General features: G+C 48.3%; 3 protein-coding genes across 9 annotated transcripts in view; 1 reads left to right on the top strand and 2 right to left on the bottom strand.

The window, feature by feature from the left end:
- GABPB2 (GA binding protein transcription factor subunit beta 2) overlaps positions 1–10,241 on the bottom strand; it is a 47,280-nt gene extending 37,039 nt beyond the window's left edge. For all 5 annotated transcript variants that reach the window (XM_017966255.4, XM_078355601.1, XM_078355602.1 and 2 more), the window contains exons 1-2: positions 10,103–10,241; positions 915–4,492 (exon numbers count right to left, since the gene is read on the bottom strand). The gene's annotated coding sequence lies outside the window, so the exon portion shown is untranslated. The remainder of the gene's footprint in view (positions 1–914; positions 4,493–10,102) is intronic.
- On the top strand, positions 744–20,164 carry CDC42SE1 (CDC42 small effector 1). 3 transcript variants are annotated; one of them, XM_002759897.6, is made up of 5 exons: positions 11,037–11,164; positions 14,216–14,528; positions 15,073–15,183; positions 16,824–16,914; positions 17,827–20,164. In XM_002759897.6, the coding sequence occupies exons 2-4, from the start codon at positions 14,475–14,477 to the stop codon at positions 16,896–16,898; spliced, it is 240 nt and encodes a 79-aa protein (XP_002759943.1). In that variant the 5' UTR covers positions 11,037–11,164; positions 14,216–14,474; the 3' UTR covers positions 16,899–16,914; positions 17,827–20,164. The 3 variants fall into 3 exon arrangements, with proteins under 3 accessions (XP_035135267.1, XP_054103508.1, XP_002759943.1); XM_035279376.3 differs by lacking the exon at positions 14,216–14,528 and having other exon boundaries at positions 744–11,164; XM_054247533.2 differs by lacking the exons at positions 15,073–15,183; positions 16,824–16,914; positions 17,827–20,164 and having other exon boundaries at positions 744–11,164.
- On the bottom strand, positions 3,266–10,241 carry MLLT11 (MLLT11 transcription factor 7 cofactor). Its single transcript, XM_054247534.2, has 2 exons — positions 10,103–10,241; positions 3,266–4,492 (listed from the first exon to the last, which is right to left on the bottom strand). The coding sequence occupies exon 2, from the start codon at positions 4,484–4,486 to the stop codon at positions 4,214–4,216; it is 273 nt and encodes a 90-aa protein (XP_054103509.1). The 5' UTR covers positions 4,487–4,492; positions 10,103–10,241; the 3' UTR covers positions 3,266–4,213.
- Positions 20,165–20,215: the final 51 nt, after the last annotated feature.

Genomic DNA, 20,215 nt, shown 5'->3' with positions numbered 1-20,215 from the left:
TTCGGAAGGTCAAGGCAGGTGGATCACCTAAGGTCAGGAGTTCGAGACCAGCTTTGCCAACATGGTGAAATACGTCTCTACTAAAAAAATACAGAAATTGTCCGGGCACCATGGCTCACACCTGTAATCCCAGCTCTTTGGGAGGCCGAGGTGGGCGGATCATGAGGTCAGGAGATCGAGACCATCCTGGCTTACACGGTGAAACCCTGTCTCTACTAAAAATAAAAATAAATCAGCCGGGCACGCGCCTGTAGTACCAACTACTTGGGAGGCTGAGGCAGGAGAATCCCTTGAACCCGGGAGGCAGAGGTTGCAGTAAGCCGAGTTCGCGCCAATGCACTCTAGCCTGGGTGACAGAGCGAGACTCAGTCTTAAAAAAAAAAAAAAAAGAAAAGAAAGAAAAAAGAGCAGAGGCGGGGCCCGTCCTGTTCTCATTCGGATTACCGAGTTCACTAACAATCTTTCAGGTTATTATTAGGGTCAGAGAATGACAGTCGCCGTTTCCCCCTCTATCATAAACCCTCCAATTCCTCACACCCATGTCTGTCTGAAAGACGGAAACCAATTTGGGGCAGGGAGCCAGTCTCAGTCTCGGGGACAGGCCTCAGCCCCGGCTCCGCGCCGCCCCCTAGTGGTCACCTCCGCGGCCAGGGCTTCCCTAGGTCCAGCTCCCCAGCCCCAGGTCTTACACCCACCCCCTTCTTCACCTCCTTCCAGTCCCCTCCCCTTCCTCCCGACAACATCCCTTTCCTCTCCGTCCCCATCCCCCAGCGGTCCCCGCTTCGGTGACGGGGCGCCGCTCGGTCCGCACCCAGAAGTCGGAGATTGACTGGGAAGCAGTGCGACTTCTCACAGCGCTTTCCTTTCCAGCCCTGACACCCCCCGGAGTCCACGCATCTCTTCTTCCCCCTCACCTCCTTGTCCGGGACGCTGCCGGCCGCACTTCCACGGAGCCCGCCAGTTTAGTCCCGTATCCTTCTTTAGTTAAGGATCCCTGTCAAGGACGGTTACTTTTTGCTCTTTTCATGTATTCATGTTTTGGGGGCCTTTAACCCCCCCTCGTGGAGAAACGGAGGCAACAAAATGGCGGACCCGGAAGTGAAGACGCCGCGAGTAAGATTTCTGGCGGAGGAATCTGTGAAGGGAAAATGATCAGAAAACCCGTACTCCCATTCGGATAGAAAGATGATGCACCCCCGAGGCTCATCGCCTGTCTGCCGAGGGACGTCTGTGGTGGAAAAGAGGGTCCCGGAGGCATCCTCGGCAGGACTATTTAAGGGGCGGAGGACTGCTGGTTACGTGTCTTGCGCGTCTGAATAGTTCCAGCAGGGGACGTAGCCGGCGCTGGTGTTGGCGCCCAGAAGCTGACGAACCGCAGAGGGAGACTCAGATTGTGGATCGGTCCTGCAGTTTGCGTCTTACCTCTAGGCTGCTTCTCCGGGGGTCCGGGGCGGCCAGGCTTCCTTATCCTAACCTTGGGTGCAGCTGTTTGGGACGTTCCTGGCTTTGCTCATGAATTCGGTTCTGTGCCTGATGGACACATTTTTCCAGTTACAGCCCGAATGTAAAGACCCCAGAGCCAAGCTGTCAGTGCGAACAGTGAAACAAATAACTGGGTCATTTCTTTTATTTTTACTTTTGAGACGGAGTCTCGTTTCGTCGCCCAGGCTGGAGTGCAGTGGCTCAATCTCGGCTCACGGCAACCTCCACCTCCCGTGTCCAGCCTCAGCCTCCCCAGCAGCTGGGATTACAGGCGTCCGCCACCACCACACGGGACTATTTTTTGCATTTTTGGTAGAGACGGGGTTTCACCATGTTGGCCAGGCTGATCTCGAGTCATCTGCCCGTCTCGGCCTCCCAAAGTGCTGGGATTACCGGCGTGAGCCACCGCGCCCTCCGTGAGTCGTTTCTTTTTGGAGGGCTGCAAGAGGATGGAGCAGGAGTTTGCAAATCCATTTAGTCATTTTATTAACCAAACAGTTGATACCTGTTTCCACCCACCAACTGCCATGACTGAAGGACTCTGAAGGAGCCCTTCAAAACTCAGTGAATAGAAAAGGACGCACTACTTATCCTTCCTGGCCCCATTCTTCGTTAGACTGGGACCATCTTTAGATGCGGGCTTTTCATGGTCTTGAGCGGAGGATTTGTCTTTTCTTTTTTTGAGATGAAGTCTTGCTCTGTCGCCAGGCTGGAGTACATGGCATGATCTCGGCTCATTGCAACCTCTACCTCCTGGGTTCAAGCAATTCTCCTACCTCAGCCTCCCAAGTAGCTGGGACTACAGGCACGTGCCACCACACCCAGCTAATTTTTGTATTTTTATTAGAGACGGGGTTTCACTCTGTTGGCCGGGGTGGTTTCTATTTCTTGACCTTGTGATCCTCCCTCTTGGCCTCCCAAAGTGCTGGGATTACAGGTGAGAGCCACCGCACCCGGCCGGATTTATCTTTTTCTCTCCCTCTTGGGGACTTCTCTAGTAATGGCATCCTTATTTACGGTACTCTGCCCGATGCTATCCTATCCATATTGGTATTTACAGTTTCTCTTTTGAGAGTTGGAGTCTGGTCTGATTCCCGTTTACATTCAGTTTGGCTCAGTGCCTTTCATAGAGTAGACACACAAAACCTAACAGTTAAGCAGATAACGTGAATTAGTTTATCTTCTTAGGCACCTAGGAGAATTATTACCTGAAATATGTTGGTAGTCAGTGGTCAGGCAGAAGAGTGGTTGTAGCTGTCTCCCTAACTACTTTTCTTATTTTAAGTTGATTTTGCCCTTTCATTATTTATCTGTTCAATTCGAAGTTCACCATTTAATGTCTAAATGCTATTCAAATTATTCCTCCTCTAAGTTGAATATTATAGAAAGATAAAATGAGGCCAGGTGTGGTGGCTCATGCCTATAATCCTAGCACTTTGGGAGGCCAAGGCGGGCAGATCCTCTGAGGTCAGGAGTTCCAGACCAGCCTGGCTAACATGGCAAAACCCTGTGTCTATGAGAAAGACAAAAATTAACCAGGCATGGTGGCGGGCAGCTGTAATCCCAGCTACCTGGGAGGCTGAGGTGGGAGGATCCCTTACCCTGGGGGGGTGGAGGTTGCAGTGAGCCATGATCACACCACTGCATTCCAGCCTGGGTGACACAGCAGGACCCTGTCTCAAAACAAATAAATAAAATGTATAAGCTGAATGTGAAAGCAAGGCTAATTTCTCATATTTCTACAGCTTCCCTTGTGAAGAGAGAAAAAACTAGACTCCAGTCCTGGGATTGAATGTCTTTATTAAATAAATGAGTAAATGGCAGCACAAATTGGCAACAATAATTTTGGAAGGATTGAGGACGAGATGTAGACTCAGAATGTAATTGTTCATTTCAGTGTCTCAGTGCAGCTGAAGAACTTTTTGCCCACTGATCAGTATTACATATTGCAAATGCAGGAGGTAAGGCTAAAATACTAAGGACTTAGGCAGTTTGGAAGATTGAATTGAAACCTTAAAAACTATCATAATAGCAAAATGCATATTAAGATTTGATATATTTCTTTAGTTAGAGTTTTCAACCCACAGGAGCAAAGCTGTAAAGTGAGTAGGCCTGAAGAAGGGACACTCTTGAGAAAAGAAATTAGCTACTTCTAAAATGATTCAATTATTTTCCCTATTTTCATAATGTATTATTTCCTCTTGTTTTATACTTCTGACTACCCCCTTGATTTCTCTGAGAAGAAATATTATAAGAAAGCAGGATCAAAAAAGCAAGAGACTTGTTTCATAGCAGATAATCTCAAATTAAAACTTCCGAGGTTTTCATCACTCCTTGAAGAAATATTTGTGTTTACTGGCCTGGAGCAGGAAATCAGGAAGGTTTAAGCAATCTCAAGCTGATTAAAGTGGAGTAAAAAATCAGTCTTCATTTTGCAATACTATACTACTCTCAGGTATCCATGATCAGGCCTAGTTTCTGGAGTTAATATTTTGGGGGGAAAAGGAATCCCTGTGACCCAGTACCCCATTGCTTGAACCATTTACTTTATGACTTGAGGGCTTTTGAGAGAAATGGAGTAGATAAATAAATACATACATACAACTCTGGCAGATTCATCAGCACCACCAACACAATAGAGAACAAGATTAAAATGGGAAAGGAGTGGAAAGGAAGGGGCTTGAGAGGAAAGACAGTGAGGGCAAGGTGGTGGGAGAGAGAAGTCTTGGCCTTAGAGCAAGTCCAATTCGAAGGAGTGGATGCTGGCAATGGGAGCTCTCCAGAAGTTGAAGGTGCTGTACTCAAGGAGGGCATCACCTTCAGGGTTTTTCTCCTGCTTTGCTCCCGTTGCTTGCCCGATCATTTTGTCAACGCTGCTGTCCTTGATCTTGTACGTGGATGTATCTGACAGACCCAGGCCTTCCAGCTCCGACAGATCCAGTTCTGGGATGGGCATCCTCCAGAAAAGAAAGGAGCTATATTGGCTGCTCACAGGGTCCCTCATAGCTTCCTAGAAAGAAACCACTTGTCAGTCTTCATGCTCCAGCAACTTATTTGTGGCCTATGGCCTTTCCTTGCTCAGATACTCCACATACCGATAAAAAGGAATTTCTTTGTTTCTTTTTTTTTTTTTGAGATGGAGTTTCCCTCTTGTTACCCAGGCTGGAGTGCAATGGCCGGATCTCGGCTCACCGCAACCTCTGCCTCCTGGGTCCAGGCAATTCTCCTGCCTCAACCTCCTGAGTAGCTGGGATTACAGGCACGCGCCACCATGCCCAGCTAATTTTTTGTATTTTTAGTAGAGACGGGGTTTCACCATGTTGACCAGGATGGTCTTCATCTCTTGACCTCGTGATCCACCAGCCTCAGCCTCCCAAAGTGCTGGGATTACAGGCTTGAGCCACTGCGCCCGGCACAATTTCTTTTTTTCTATTAAAGAAAATTGTACGTTCTCTAAGTCTACCAGTGAAAAAGGAATTTGGGGAGGAAAAAAAAAAAAAAAAAAAAAGAAACTCAACATCCCCAATTGCCTCTGGAGATAATCCAAGTTCCCCTAGACAAGTTTCAGAAACCCTTCCTTTATTATGAGTTTCTACTATTTCCTAAATTTCTTCCCACCTTGGAATGACTCATTTACTGTCTATTGCATCAAATCCATACTGGGTCTGATTTTCAAGTCCTTCCAAAATCTAGCCCATTCTTCTTAGCAGTGTATAGCCTCTGTTATAGTTACGCTCATTCCTGTCTTGCTTAACTCTCCATTCTCCACCTTAAAATACTTTCCACTTTTCGGCCAGGTGTAGTGGCTCATGCCTGTGATCCCAGCACTTTGGGAGGCCGAGTGGGTGGATCATGAGGCCAGGAGTTCGAGACCAGCCTATCCAACATGGGGAACTCCTCTGTCTGCACTAAAAATACAAAATATTAGCCAGGCGTGGTGGCTCATGCCTATAGTGCCAGCTACTAGGGATGCTGAGGCATGAGAACTGCTGGATTCCAGCTGGGGGAGATTGCAGCCAGCCTTCCAGCCTGGGCAACAGAGCGAGACTCTGTCTTAAAAAAAAAAAAAACAAAAAAACTTTCCACATTTCAGGACTCTATTCAAGGGCTCAGTGGCTCACGCCTGTATTCCCAGCACTTTGGGAAGCTTAGGCAGGAAGGTGGCTTCAGACCAGGAGTTCCAGACCTGCCTGGGCAACATAGCGAAACTCCGTCTCTACAAAAAATTAGCTGGGCATAGCATGGTAGGGTGTGCCTACAGCCCTAGCTACTTAGGAGGCTAAGTGGGAGAATCACTTGAGCCTAGGAAGCAGAGGTTCCAGTGGGCTGAGATTGTGCCACTGCATTCCACCCTGGGCAACAGAGTGAGACCCTGTCTTTAAAAAAAAACAAACAAACTCTATTCAATTCTATAGAGGATCCCTGTTCCCCTAGCCCAAACTCCTTTTTTTTTTTTGAAACGGAGTTTCGCTCTTGTTGCCCAGGCTGGAGTGCAATGGTGCAGTCTTGGCTCACCACAACCTCCACCTCCTGGGTTCAAGCAATTCTCCTGCCTTAGCCTCCCAAGTAGCTGGGATTACAGGCATGCACCACCACGCCCGGCTAATTTTGTATTTTTAGTAGAGATGGAGGTTTCTCCATATTGGTCAGGCTGGTCTCAAACTCCCAACCTCAGGTGATCTGCCTGCCTCGGCCTCCCAAAGTGCTGGGATTACAGGCGTTAGCTACCACGCCCAGCCCCAAACTCCTATTATACTTACAAATATTTGACTTTCTCCTGACTTTGGTTTAATAGGTCATGGTATGTGTGAAAAGGCCTTCCATGACTTTTCTGCTTTCTATTTTCCTTCTTGCCTTCTAAACCCTACTATAAACTCACCTTTTCCAGGGTAACTTCCTTAAACTTACTCAGCTTCATCTACTGTATTTCCTCCATCTCCCTCAACATGGAGGTAGGAGGAGTTTTACCTACCTCCATCAGTTTGTGATTACAGATCACTGTTAATGTATTTTATGTACAGGGATGGCCTTTTTGCCTTCAACAGACTAGAAGTTTCCACAAAGGTAAAAAATCAATCTACTTTCTCTGTACACAGGTGTTGGGCTTTGTACACAAAGACATTCAAGGCTGCTGATTAACTTTATCTCACTATGAATACTTTGCCATTCCCATACATTAGCCCACAGGTAAGCCTTAATAATCTATTTCTCTTGGTCAGGCAAGGTCGCTTATGCCTGTAATCCCAGCACTTTGGGAGGCTAAGGTGAGTGGATTGCCTGAGGTCAGGAGTTCGAGATCAGCCTGGTCAACATAGTGAAATGCTGTCTCTACTAAAAATACCAAAAATTAGCTGGGCGTGCTGGCATCTGCCTGTAATCCCAACAGCTCAGGAGGCTGAGGCACAAGAATCACTTGAACCCGGGAGGCGAAGGTTGCAGTGAGCCAAGATTGTGCCATTGCACTCCAGCCTGGGCAACAAGAGTGAGACTCTGTCTCAAAAAAATATATATATAATAATAATCTATTTCTCTCTAGCCTACTTCTTCAGAACAAAAGCCAGGTGCTAAATGAATGTTCCTATGCTGTAACAGGGTCTCTTTTCTCTGATCTCAGTGCTTAAGTATTCTGATGATATGCAAATGGATTGGAAATTCCAGGTAAGGAAGTAAAGTTCAGATTGGAAGAAGGTCCCTAGATGGAATCAGATACTCTTCCATGCGTTAATGGATCTGTCACTTTCTCTACTCCAACCCACACCCTGCCGGATATTATATGTCTTTTATAGCTGCCTGCAGCCTCCAGCCTGCTGCTTACTAGCCAAGGGTCAAGAAGCATTAGTTGAAATGTTCCCAAAAGAGCAGAAAGAACATTCTACCACCTCCAAAAACAGAACCCCAAGCCAAGTGCGGTGGCTCACGCCTATAATCCCAGCACTTTAGGAGGCTAAGGCGGGTGGATCACAAGTTCAGGAAATCGAGACCATCCTAGCTAACACGGTAAAACCCCATCTTTACTAAAAATACAAAAAGTTAGCCCGGAGTGGTGGCAGGTGCTTGCAGTCCCAGCTACTCAGGAGGCTGAGGCAGGAGAATTGCTTGAACCCAGGAGGCGGAGGTTGTAGTGAGCTGAGACCACACCACTGCACTCCAGCCTGGGCGACAGAACCAGGCTCCATCTCAAAAAACAAAAAAAAACCCCAAAAACAGAACCTCAAGTTTCAAAATGCCTTTCTCCAACATACTCTGTTGGGTCTCACCAGGCCTGAGACCCATAAATAGGTACCAAAATGCTCCAATTTAATGTGAAATGACTGTACTGAGGCAGAAAAAAAGAAAGCATTAATGCAGAACACAGTGAAGTGTGAGAGTGTGGGGGCTCGAGGAATGCAGAGTGGGTAGGCTAGGATGTTCTTAATGTTAAAAGTGAATTCTGAGTTGTTCTTTTTCTTCTTACTTTAAGTTCCAAAATAAACCCTGGGAACTGAGCATTACTCAGCAGAGAGGCTGCTTAGAAGGAGGGTGATGCAGGGATTGGAGCAGGGTGGGGGAGCATGTTGGAAAGGTGAGGTCATCATCCTATGATACTCAACTCTGATCATCTCCATAGTACTTTGCAGAGACGTGCACAGAAAGAGAGCTACAAAATGTGATTGTATCCTTTAACCAACCACCCCCTCCTTAAATCTGGGACTATAGAGAGCCTAAGAAGCATACCCTAGGAGTCAGTACTGTTACCTACAGGAATTCTTACTGTTACCAGTTATTTCCCCAGCTACCTCCCTGACAAGTCTTCTCCAGAATGAGCTTAGTATAAGGCAGGGCACGTTATAGGCTCTTTAAAAATAGAATCATGGGGGGAAAAACTGTAGAATTTTAATACTAGAAGACATCTTAGAAATTAATGACTTGGGAAAACTTCCAGCCAGTTTGTATAGAATCCAGGTCTCATAATTCCCAATTGGATCCCTTTTTGTGCTGCACATGGACAGCTGCCAACAGCTTTATATAACCCTATACCAGCATTCTCAAAACTTAATTCTTAGTTACTGAAGAATAGCTATTCCGTGGGTTAGGTGATTATTTTCCTGTCATTGTGATCTGAATGAGGAAAAGCAAAAGGCAGTAGAGAGCGAGCTGGAATCTGAGAAAAAAAAAGCTCTTTGACAAGCTAACTCCTTTTCTTATAACCAGAGTATGTATAAAAAGCTGCTCAAATAGTCCCTAAGCGTTTGGTAGAGCTATCTTGCAATTTAAAAAGCTAAAGGAAATTTTATGAAATATTAAAAGGCCTGAAACCTCTATGTCATTGACCCAGAGACATGTACACAGAGTACCAAATACATTCATGAAGGACATGCATGCAGGCCTACGTGGCATTAAAATCAAGTCAAGCATATAAAGTAAGACCACACAGAAAACTGAAGCTAAAATCTATTCACTAATGTAAATAGTAATGAAATTTTTGATTTAATATAGTATGGAGTTAATTATCAAATGCTCCAAATTTTGGAAAAGGTCCCTTTTTGGCTAGCTTCCCCTTCCCCTCCACAAATGTTCTCCACCCCTACTTCAACTGTCTTTACACCTATCGGGTAAAGGGTTTGACAGTGCCTTCTACCCAACATACGCTCAATAAATGTTTCCCACTATCCTTCATTGAAAATCATCCAGGTATTTCAGGCAAAGGCAATTTCTAAATCACTCTATTCTTAGAGATACATGATTAGCAAATATATAGATTAGAAAGATACAGTCTCTTGGAGCCACACAGACACGCCCAAATATCCTTTGTCCAGACCCTATGTGGGTATCCAAGGCCTACTCAACAGGGCCTTGCTGTGTCATGCTGCCACCATGGGGAAGGGGGAAGGACAAGGTGGTGGTGGTGGTGGTGGCAGAGGGGAGCAGAAGCTCTCTGGCATCTCATAATGTGTGCCTCACTCAGAGCTTGGATTTTTCCTGTTAGCTTTCCCCCACCTATTCCACTGAGCTGCACATAATCATTCTTTTCCAGAATCTGTCCCCACACCTAGCTCCTGTGAGCTATACAGATTTCACTGTGGAATCGGGCAGTTCTCCAACACAGAGGCTCCCACCTCTCCTACCCCAGGCTGCCTCTTTCTTTGGAGCCAAGGTTTGAGGTGAAGAGAAAGAGACTGTCCAAAGAAAGGTCAGAATTTCGCTCAACATTATGCCATATAACTCCCTCCCAAACTCATAGAACACGATAGAAAAAAATTGCAAGTATAGGGAAGTAGAGGCCAGAGAGATACAGTAGGACTAAAGATTTATTAAATAGCTGGTAGAACAAATTATGGCTTGAAAAGGAAGTTAAGTAGACTGAAAATGTTAAATACACAGGACAATAAGTTATAGAAAAGGACACTTGAAATAAGGAGGTAGGTACTGAGAAATAACTACATGTAGATGGTTAGAAATTAATGGTCTATACAAGATAACAAGGCATGGATGCTGTGAATTATTAACTATCCATTGTTCACAGCGCCCCCTTCTCTCTTCAGCTGTCCCCCACCTTATGTAGTAGGGTCTCCAGTCTAACCATAAGCAGCCGCGCTCCTATCTTTGAAGCCCCCTGCCTCCCCCCCTCAGTTTGGTTTACCTGTTATCAATTACTGGTGTGTTCCAAAGATGGAGGGAGTGCCTCGGGGGCTCGGGGGTCTGCGCCGGGCTGGAGAAATACTAAGCTGTTGGGGCTTGGACGGCTTTGTCTTCTCACTCCCTTTCCCTCTTCAGTGACTGAGTCTGTCTGCTCACTCTCCCCCTGCAATGCAGCCCCTCCTAAGAAGGGCGGAAGGATTCCCCGCCCCCTCCTGCCTGACTCGGCTAATTTAAACGATAGGTTCCAGAACGGTTGAGGGAAGGAGAGAGAATTAAAGCATCTCCGTAGGCTCATTGGTCCGCACTATTATTCCCGATGTCTTCCAGCACCCCCGTGCTGACTGGGGGTGGAATGAATGAGCAGCTAATTGCCCTCTAATTTTAGGGCCTCTAATTTATGGATTTGAAATCTTAACTCTAGAAAACCACAAGGGAAAGGAGTGTTCCTTTCTTCCACAGTTTAAGGACTTTAGGTTACAAGGTATTTAAGAATCAGAAAATTTTTCCACCCCTTCTCCCAATCTCTGCTCCTCTTGACTCTCCTCTCTACCCTCACAATGGGTAAATAAACCTAGTCCTATTCGATTTGGGGTAGAGCTCAAGAGATGGGGGGGGTGCCGGGGTGGGCGTGCTTCTGCTTATCTCTGAACTTGGTTAGGTCTGGAGGTTTGGGGGGCTCCCTTCGTTTTGCCCCGAAATGCCTGGCGCTAAAAGGGAACGTGCGATTCCGGGGGCCCCAGCTTGGGTGCCAGGCCCTCATCGAGGTGTCCATTCTCCGCAGGGGCGGCGGCCTTCGGGGTCTGCAGAGCCCCCTCCCACGCCGCGCACAGTGCAGTGCCTCCGCAGTCCAGAGGGGAGCAGTGCGCTCGGCTCAGAGCCGGACGGGTTTCGTAATCGCGTCGCCGCCGCTTCCGCCCTCAGCCGGCCCCACCTCTGCCGGCTCGCCCTCTGCTCCCCCGCTGCGCCGCGGAGCCGGCCCGGGAAGCCCACACTGGCGGGCAAGGAGGAGAGCCCCTCACCCCCACCAGCTGTAGCTGGACGTCTGGATGCCGGAGAAGAGCAGGTGAGGCCGTGCAGTTGGTTCCTCCCGGCCCGCCCGCCGCGCCGGCAGGGCCAGGCGGGGACGCACCGGATGCGGGGGATGGGGGAGGCGGGTGTCCGGGGCTGCAGAGATGCTGGGGCGGTGGGAAAGGGGTGCGCGCCGGGGTTGGCCGTCCTCATTCACTATCCCGGGGTGCGCAGGCTGAGGCCGCTGAAGAGTAGAAGGGAAAGAAGAAACTGGAATGTTGGGGGAGGTGGGAAGGAGAGGGTCAGAAAGATTTCCAGAGAGGTCCCAATCCGGTTCAGGGTTGGGAAGAGCAGAGAACTGGGTAGAGTTGGGTTGTGGGGGACGACAGATACGGAATCTGTGTGATTGAATATGTTTGGGGAGCGGAGGCTTAGGGCCTAGGTCTGTTTCCTCTTAAGCCCCCAGAAGACCTTTCCTGGGGACGGTGGGGTTGGTGTTGGGCATGTCACTTGGCTGAAATATGGGGCCCACTCCGCTTCTCCAGAGCCCCTCAGCAGCCCTCCATGTCTAGGGGTCCCACACAGGGACCAGCTGCCGCCCCGGGCTTCTAGCCAGAACTTCCCATTCCATTCCCTCGATTCTTTCTTTCTCTCCAGCTGCTTCATGTGAGGGCTTGTCAGGCCGCGGGTTGGAGGCCTTAGGGCCAGAGGCGGTGAGACCGGGAGAACCGGTTTGGGGCCAGAACGGGACCAGAGAACTAGCTCTGTACATCCTTCCTCCCTGGCACCTTTTTCCCATCCCATCTGCTCACCTCCCAGCAGCTTCGAGCCCCTCAAGTCCTAGTGTGACTTTGGTGGGGGCGGGGGGGGGGTCTTTCCCGGTTCCATGTTTCACTCTTCGCATTGGAGAGGGTCTGAGCGCCACTTGCTTCTCAGGACGGGGTGTTAGGCTGAGGGTCTTATCGACCCTCATCCCTCCTGTTTTCTCAGCTCTTCCCATTCACTGTGGGGTTGGATTCAGGTGTCTCTTCCGCCTGGGCTGGCCAGCTCAGGACTTTATTTTCCCTCAACCCACCCTTGTCTGGCTGCTGTAAAGAGTGGAAGCCAATGGCTTTACTTCCTTTTCTGGCTTTGTTCCCATTCCCCCTGACCTGTCTTCTTCACACTCTGACCCCACCCGCAAGTTTCAGACACCCTAACGTCCTAGGGAATGGAATTTCCTGGTCACTTCTCCTCATCATTGGTCACTTCATGCCAAGTCCCCCACGCACGCTTTCCCTCCACCCAGCTCTGGTCAGGTCCCTGGAAAAGAAACAGAAATGGCCTTGTTCTCTCCACTGCTCCTTTCCCTCTCTCCTTCTCCTCTTCCCTCCCAGCACTATCCACCTCTGTCCCTCGGCTTTGAGCAGGGTGGGGGTGTTGAGGGAGGTCCAGTCTCAGCACCGCCTGTCTGCTGGTGTTGGGAATTTCCTCTAATTCTTCATTTTCCACCTGCCACCACCACCGTCAGGACAAACCCCAGGACTGACTGGCGTCCCACTGACCACAGCTCCCCTCTCTGGACAGCTGTGTTTTAGCTTCCGCTCCTTCTGATTGCTCCTCCCTTCCAGTGGTGGGAAGGGAAGTAAGAGAAAGCCCAGCCTCCTGGATTCTTCCCTCCCCGTGAAGCTGCATTTGAGTGTTTGTGTGATCTCGTCTCAAGCCTGTTTAAAAAAAACGGAACAAAAAACACCTTTCCTTTTTGTGTGTGTGGGTTTTTTTGTTTTGTATTTGAGACAGGATCTTTCCCTGTCTCCCAGGCTGGACTGCTGTGGCGCAAACATGGCTCACTGTAGCCTCCAACTCCTGGGCTCAGGCGATCCTCCTGCCTCAGCCTCCCCAGTAGCTGGGATGACAGGCGCATGCTGCTGCACCCCACTATCTCTTGTTTTTAAATCAGTCTAGGGTGCCAGAGCATCAAGGTTCCCAGCCTGCAAGAAAGGGAGATTCCTGTTCATGTTAAAGTGTCATATTTTTGAAACTGCCCTTTGTGGAATCTTTGAGGTTGTCTATACTATAGGACTGGGGAAATGCAGTGAGTCAACAAGAAACCCAGATGTGCCCTACCCTGGCTGGTGGTAGTGGGAAGGGAGGAAGTTCCCTGTGTCTGGTTGGCTGATGGAGCTTGAGGATGGAATTGGTGAGGAGGTTGGAGAGAACAGGTCCCAGCTGAAAGGGAGCCTGGATCCTACAGGGTGTGAGGCAGAGCGGAGTGGCAGATAGGACATGTGGAGGGTGGGGAAAATATTCCTCATGAGACAGAAGATACCTGGCACACGTACCTGCAACCTGTACGCAGACGATCTCCAGAGGACACAGATGGAGATATGGCCATGCCATGTCTGTGCAAACAGAGTTGTACATGCAGGAGTGCAGTGATACAGGACACAGATAAACAGAGTGTACACAGCCTTCAGGAAGGATCTCAAGGTCAAGTAATAAAGGAACTGCTGACTAGCTTCTGGGAGGGGTTGGATTTGACTGGAGGGAAATCAGAACAGGGCAGCAAACAGAGAGGGAAGAAATTCCTCATTGTTGAAAATCTTTCCTGAGGTCCAGCCTGCCACAGTTAGTCTCCTAGGACCTCAGTGGTCCAGGCCTCTCCTATTCTCTGAAAATATAGGTGTTCAGGGCAAGGTAAGAAAAAAGAGAGGGGTAGGGTGGAGACCTTGTTTGTGAGAACAAAAAACCACTATTTCCTCTTCAGAGTCACTTACGTGCTCCTCCCCTTCTGCCCTAAACCCCGAGAGAAGGGAGCTGGAGCTTGTAGCACCCCTAACTTTGCTAATTTCTGCCAGTGTCCTTTGGTTCTTGCCCACCCTCTTAACTCTAAGTGCTTCTAGCCCCCTTCCTCTCCCTCCTTAACCCCTTGGTGTCCTTTTGGTTCTGTTCCTTTTTCTTAGAGTCAAACTGAGGTTCTTACTGTTTGGGGACATGAGTGTTGGTGTATAGGCCTAGGGTCTCTCAGGGAGCACTGGGAAGAAACAGGCTCATAAGGAGGTTTCTCAAGGATTGGGGGAGGGAGAGATTTCTCAGGGATCTTTCTTTGTACTTTCTTCTCATTCAGGGTTCCAAGTCTGAGGAAGACATAACCTTGTGCCTGCCTGCCCACCTCTCTCCCTGGTCCTCTTCATCTCTCTGGGTCTCAGACACTAACCTTCACTGCTCAGTTAAGGCTTCCAGGCCACTTTCTCTGGACCCATCCAGCTGAGTGAACCCAGAGTGTTGTTATACCTGGGGAGAGTGAGGAGTGGGCTGTCCAAACACCAGAGCAAGAGCCCTCTGGGGCCTCAGACCGAGGAGTGAAGCTGGAACCATCGGGGAACATGAGTGAATTTTGGCACAAACTGGGCTGCTGTGTGGTAGAGAAACCCCAGCCGGTGAGTCTCCCCAGCCCTACCCTAACCCAAAGAGCAGTCAATTACCGTGTAGTGAGGCAGCCACACCATCTAGGCTCTGCCATCTAAAAAGCACACTTCTTGCCTTCCTCTGTGTCAGGCGCTTCTGTGGTCAGGCAGCTGTATATGTGGAACAAAGGGGACTGGGTGATGGAATAAGTGAATAGTCCTAGCTGTTATCTCCTGTTCTGTCCATTCCGAGCTGGGCGGGGTTTGTGGGTAGAGCTGCATACCTGCCACTTTCCCCCATTGTTTCATCATCAGTCAGAGGTGACTTTGACATGTCCTTTCTTCCTCCAGTATTAACTCTGCGGGTCACTGCCCTCACCACCCTGGTTTATGGCTTCTGTGTGCTTACGTTGTTCCAGCTTTACCCTTCATGCCCTCTGATCTCCCTGTTACAATGCCACATCCCCTCGTCCCACCAGGCCCGTAGCTTGTTAATGGTTTTCAAGAGTCTTTTCCCTTCCTCCATGCTGACCGGAGGAGGGGCCTTCAGACATGACTCCTTATCTTCTCCAAGCAGAAGAAGAAGAGAAGACGGATTGACCGGACCATGATTGGGGAACCAATGAATTTTGTCCACCTGACTCACATTGGCTCTGGGGAGATGGGAGCCGGAGATGGGCTTGCCATGGTAACAAGGGAATGGGGAGAGGTTGATACGGGGGTGAGGTCTGTAACTGTTCCCTCTTTTTGAAAGTTCAAGCTAGGAACATATGAAATACTCAATGGGGAAGTAAAAATCTGGGATTCTAGTCCTGGTCACCAGTTGTGGAAACTCGAGACCTGGCATTTTAGGTGTCTGGGCTTAGGTTCTCTCATCTTTACAATTAGCAAATTGCTCTTCACTGGGGTAGGGAATATAGATATCTTTTTTTTTTTTTTTTTTTTTTTTGAGAAGGAGTTTCGCTCTTGTTACCCAGGCTGGAGTGCAATGGCCGGATCTCGGCTCACCGCAATCTCCGCCTCCTGAGTTCTCCTGCCTCAGCCTCCTGAGTAGCTGGGATTATAGGCACGCGCCACCATGCCCAGCGAATTTTTTGTATTTTTAGTAGAGACAGGGTTTCACCATGTTGACCATGATGGTCTCGATCTCTTGACCTCATGATTCACCTGCCTTGGCCTCCCAAAGTGCTGGGATTACAGGCATGAGCCACCGCACCTGGCCTGGGAATATATATATCTTAATAGTGGGAGGACTTTTTCCAAAAACTGTAATCGTCCCTTCTCCTAATTAAGAACTGCTATCTTGGTCAGGCTTGGTGTCTCACGCCTGTAATCCCAGCACTTTGAGAGGCCGAGGCGGGCAGATCATGAGACGAGATCGAGACTAGCCTGGCCAGCCTGGCCTGTCTCTACTAAAAATACGAAAATTAGCTGGGCATGGTGATGCACGCCTGTAGTCCCAGCTGCTTGGGAGGCTGAGGCAGGAGGACCACTTGAACCTGGGAGGCAGAGGTTGCAGTGAGCTGAGATCACCCCACTGCACTCCAGCCTGGTGACAGAGCGAGACTGTCTCAAAAAAAAAAAAAAAAAGAACTGCTATCTCACCTGGGCATGGTGGCTCACACCTGTAATCTCAGCACTTTGGAAAGCCAAGGTGGGCAGATCACGAGGTCAGGAGTTCGAGACTAGCCTGGCCAACATGGTGAAACCCTGTTTCTACTAAAAATACAAAAATTATCTGGGCATGATGGCAGGTACCTGTAGTCCCAGCTACTCAGGAAGCTGAGGCAGGAGAATCGCTTGAACCTGGGAGGTTGGGGTTGCAGTGAGCCGAGACCACACCATTGCACTCCAGCCTGAGCGACACAGTGAGACTCCTTCTCAAAAAAAAAAAAAAGGAACTGCTATCTCAGTACTACAGTAAATCATATGTATATGTATATGTATGTATATATATGTATGGTTAGGAGTGTTGGGACAGGAAAAAAGCTGAGTAGCTTTGTCCTAAATAATATCTAAGATGTACTTCTGTTCCCAAAATAAGGGAAATGGGTCTAGAGATACAGTCTTTTCCCTGATCTTGGAACTCATATATATAAGGGAGGATCCATTGTGAGGGAATGTTATTAGTAAAAATCCATTTTACCTCATCCTCTTGAAGCTAGTGTGAAAGGAGGCATTGAGACTCCCCTAGGAGGAATGGCCATTAGTAGGCAGCTGCTATTGTCAAGGAGATGGCATCAATCTCTTCCCTGGAGGGCACAAAATAGAATTCTTACTGTGGGATATGAAGACTGAGGAAGGTGTCTCACATCTTTTTTTTCACAGACAGGTGCAGTTCAGGAGCAGATGAGATCCAAGGGAAGCCGAGATAGGCCATGGAGCAATTCTAGGGGCTTATAGCTCCAATAATGGAACGGTGAGTGATTAGAGGAACCTACCCAACACCTCACCCCCATAACAATACAACCTGATACCTGACTCAGAACCCTGGTCTTCTCATGCAAGAATGAGCGGTGTGGCTGGGCACAGTGGCTCACGCCTGTAATCTCAGCACTTTGGGAGGCTGAGGTGGGTGGATCACTTGAGGCCAGGAGTTCAAGACCAGCCTGGCCAACGAGGCAAAACCCTATCTCTACCAAAAATTACAAAAATTAGCTGGACACAGTGGCGTGCGCCTGTAGTCCAGCTATGTGGAAGGCTGAGGCATGAGAATCGCTTGAACCTGTGAGGCAGAGGTTACAGTGAGCTAAGATCACGCCACTGCACTCTAGTGTGTGTGACAGAATGAGACTCTGCCTCAAAAAATAAATAAAAAATAAAAAAGGAATGGGAGGTAGGGAGGAATTAGAAGGGAAGATTCAAGAATGTAGGATCTAGGCTGGGTGCAGTGGCTCACACCTGTAATCCCAGCACTTTGGGAGGCCGAGGTGAGCAGATGACTTGAGGTCAGGAGTTTGAGACCAGCCTGGAAAACATGGTGAAACCCTGTCTCTACTAATTGCACAAAAATTAGTTGGGCATGATGGCACATGTGTGTAATCCCAGTTACTCTGGCAGCTGAGGCACGAGAATCACTTGAACCTGGGAGGGGGAGGTTACAGTGAGCCGAGACCGTTCCACTGCCCTCCATCCTGGGTGACAGAGCAAGACTCCGTCTCAAAAAACAGAAAAGGAAAAAAAAGTAGGATGTAGAAAGACCGAGAGGGTGTTGTACAGACAGAGGTGTAAAGAACACTGTGTCTGCACTAGGTGGTGCCTTCTTTCTAAAGCCTTGGTTTTCTTTAAGGCTAACCTTCTTTAAGAAAAACTTTTTTTTTTTTAATTTCAGGTTCTGCCATCTTGAAACCCCCATTCTGTGTCCAGCCCAGAAGAAATGCTGCCCCCACCAGGTCCCTCCTTTAACCAGTGATCTAAGGGCCCCTCTTTTCCCTATCTGCCTGACAGTGCCTCACAAGGCTTGGGGGCTGGACTCCCTCTACTCCCTCTGGCTATAGCCCCTCCTGGAGATGGGGTCAAGGCAGCAGGACTGACCAAGTGACTACTGGTTGGCCAGAGGAGCTCAGCTGCAGCCATGGACACCCTCAGATCTGAGATAGGAGTTCTCTAGGAACCTGGAATGGGTTCCTGTCTCCTGGATGATGGTCTGGGTGCTACCTGTTTTTAAACTCTTAACCTGGAATTCCTTAAATGGGGTAGGTGGGGGAGATTATCAAAGCTGAAGCTGGCTTTGCCGAGAAGCTCCCTACCTCCCTGCCCTTCTCTTTCCTCCTGGAATGAACTAAAGCAGATGTCAAGCAAGGGCTGGTGGGGTGCCTACTCCCTTTTCCACTCTGTATCTTTAGATTTCAAACCTTAAGCTCACAGCCCCTCAATATCTCTCTATTAATACCAGTGTCTCGTTCTCTAATTAGGCCTTTAATCCTCTGTTTCTGTTGACTAACCTCCCGGCAACTTTCCTTTTTAAAAATATTAAAACTTTAATTCAGGTTCTCTTAATTATCCCCATCCTGCTGTTGCCTCTGCCCTTAACTCTATCCGTCTTAGGAGCCTTATTTCCCACAGAGTAAGAGTTAAGGTAAGAGGGAGCTCTTCACCTGATGACATTCCATTTAAGTCTTGGGGCATCTGTCCTACCCTCTGCCAACCTCCCTGCTGGCCCGGGTGAGAGGAGGAAGAGGGGTCTGGAGAGAAACCCACAGGCTGCAGAACTAGGAGTTAAATCTCAAGGTGAACTTCTGATCATTGAGGATGGTGAGATAAATAGGTTGAAAACAACCATCTGTGGGTTTAGGAGTCTGAAGATCTCACAGCACGGGAGCAGGGAGAGGCTCTAGAACAAGGTTTCACAACCGAGATGCCTTTGACATTTTGGGCTGAAGAGTTCTTTGTAAGGAGACCTGCTTCCTGTTCTGTGCATTACAGTATTACAGGGCTTTTAACATGGCCCTGGCCCACCCTAGTTATGACAACCAAAAATGTCTCTATACGTTGCCAAATTTCTCCTAGGGGGCAAAATCACCTCCATTTGAGAAGCACAGCTCTAAAGTCAAGATGTTTTTCTCTTAAGTGATTTCTGCTGGGCACACTACCCTCATGTTACTCATCTTAAGCCAGAGCCATGGATGAACCAGGACCCCATATAAATTAGGTTCAATAGAGCTGCACATAATCTCCAAACAATTCTCTATTCAGTGCTTTGCTTGTGCTCGCATGTCGTTATGGACAGGTACCATGCTCCTCTGTTCTCCCACTCTGGAGAAGTGGTTCCTGCAGTGTAGAGACATGAACAGGGTATGGTAGGACTGGGGAAAGGGGAGACAGAAACAGTAGATACACTCCTTATCCTCCCCAAATTCTAAGCTCTATTTCTGTGCCCTAGTCCTAGATCCAGACACACATTAGACTCAGGGAGTTTTGTCTGAAGACCAGGTCCCACTGCCCCCCAGCTGAAGAGTTGGCTTTAGATGGGAAAACAATGCAGGAGCAGGGGTCTTTAGGCACTTTCAGTATTCTCAGGTGTTCTTCGTTCTGGCCCTTCCAGGGTAATTAGGAAGGCAGAACAAGACAGATGAGCTCCTTCCTGCTCTGAGACGAGAAGGCTGGGGTCTCGTTAGCTTTGCGACAGGAAACATCCTGTTTTATAGTGGTGGGTTCAGGAATGTAGGAACTGGCATCCATTCTGCCAATTCCAGCCCCCATTCAGTGTGCTTCTACCTACAGAACAGTGACTGAGGTTCTATTTTTTTTTTCCCCTCAAATTTCCATGTATTTTCTGCCATTTTTCAGGGTCTAAGATTGGTCATACATTCCCAATTCACTCTCAGTTCTAGTCAAGCTGCTTGCTCTGAAAGTAACCCCACTTGTTGCCCTAAAATAGCTCAGTAGCCCGAGTGTTACCCTAGAGATCTAGAGGGTTAACAGGATAGGTAGAAAGGCCAGAGACTCCTGGAATCTCTTGTCACCGTGATCTTCAGCCTCATTCTAATACCTCTTCTTTGGACACAGTCTTCTTCCTTTGGTGCTCTCTTGCCTTTAGCTACCTTCTCTAATATGGATGCTACTACCGTCACTAGTAAAGTGATGGGAATGGGTTTGAGAGTCATAATTTATATTAAAAAGTTGTTGGACTTTTAAATACATTTTTCAAATAAAAAATTTAAGCAAAATATTCGCACAGTAATCATTGCAGGTGTGTGTTGGATTAAAGGATGGATATG

Source organism: Callithrix jacchus, chromosome 18 (assembly GCF_049354715.1).
Source record: "Callithrix jacchus isolate 240 chromosome 18, calJac240_pri, whole genome shotgun sequence".
Lineage (NCBI taxonomy): Eukaryota > Metazoa > Chordata > Mammalia > Primates > Cebidae > Callithrix > Callithrix jacchus.
Note: the sequence above shows the minus strand (reverse complement) of the source record. Positions and strands in the feature narration are given on the sequence as shown.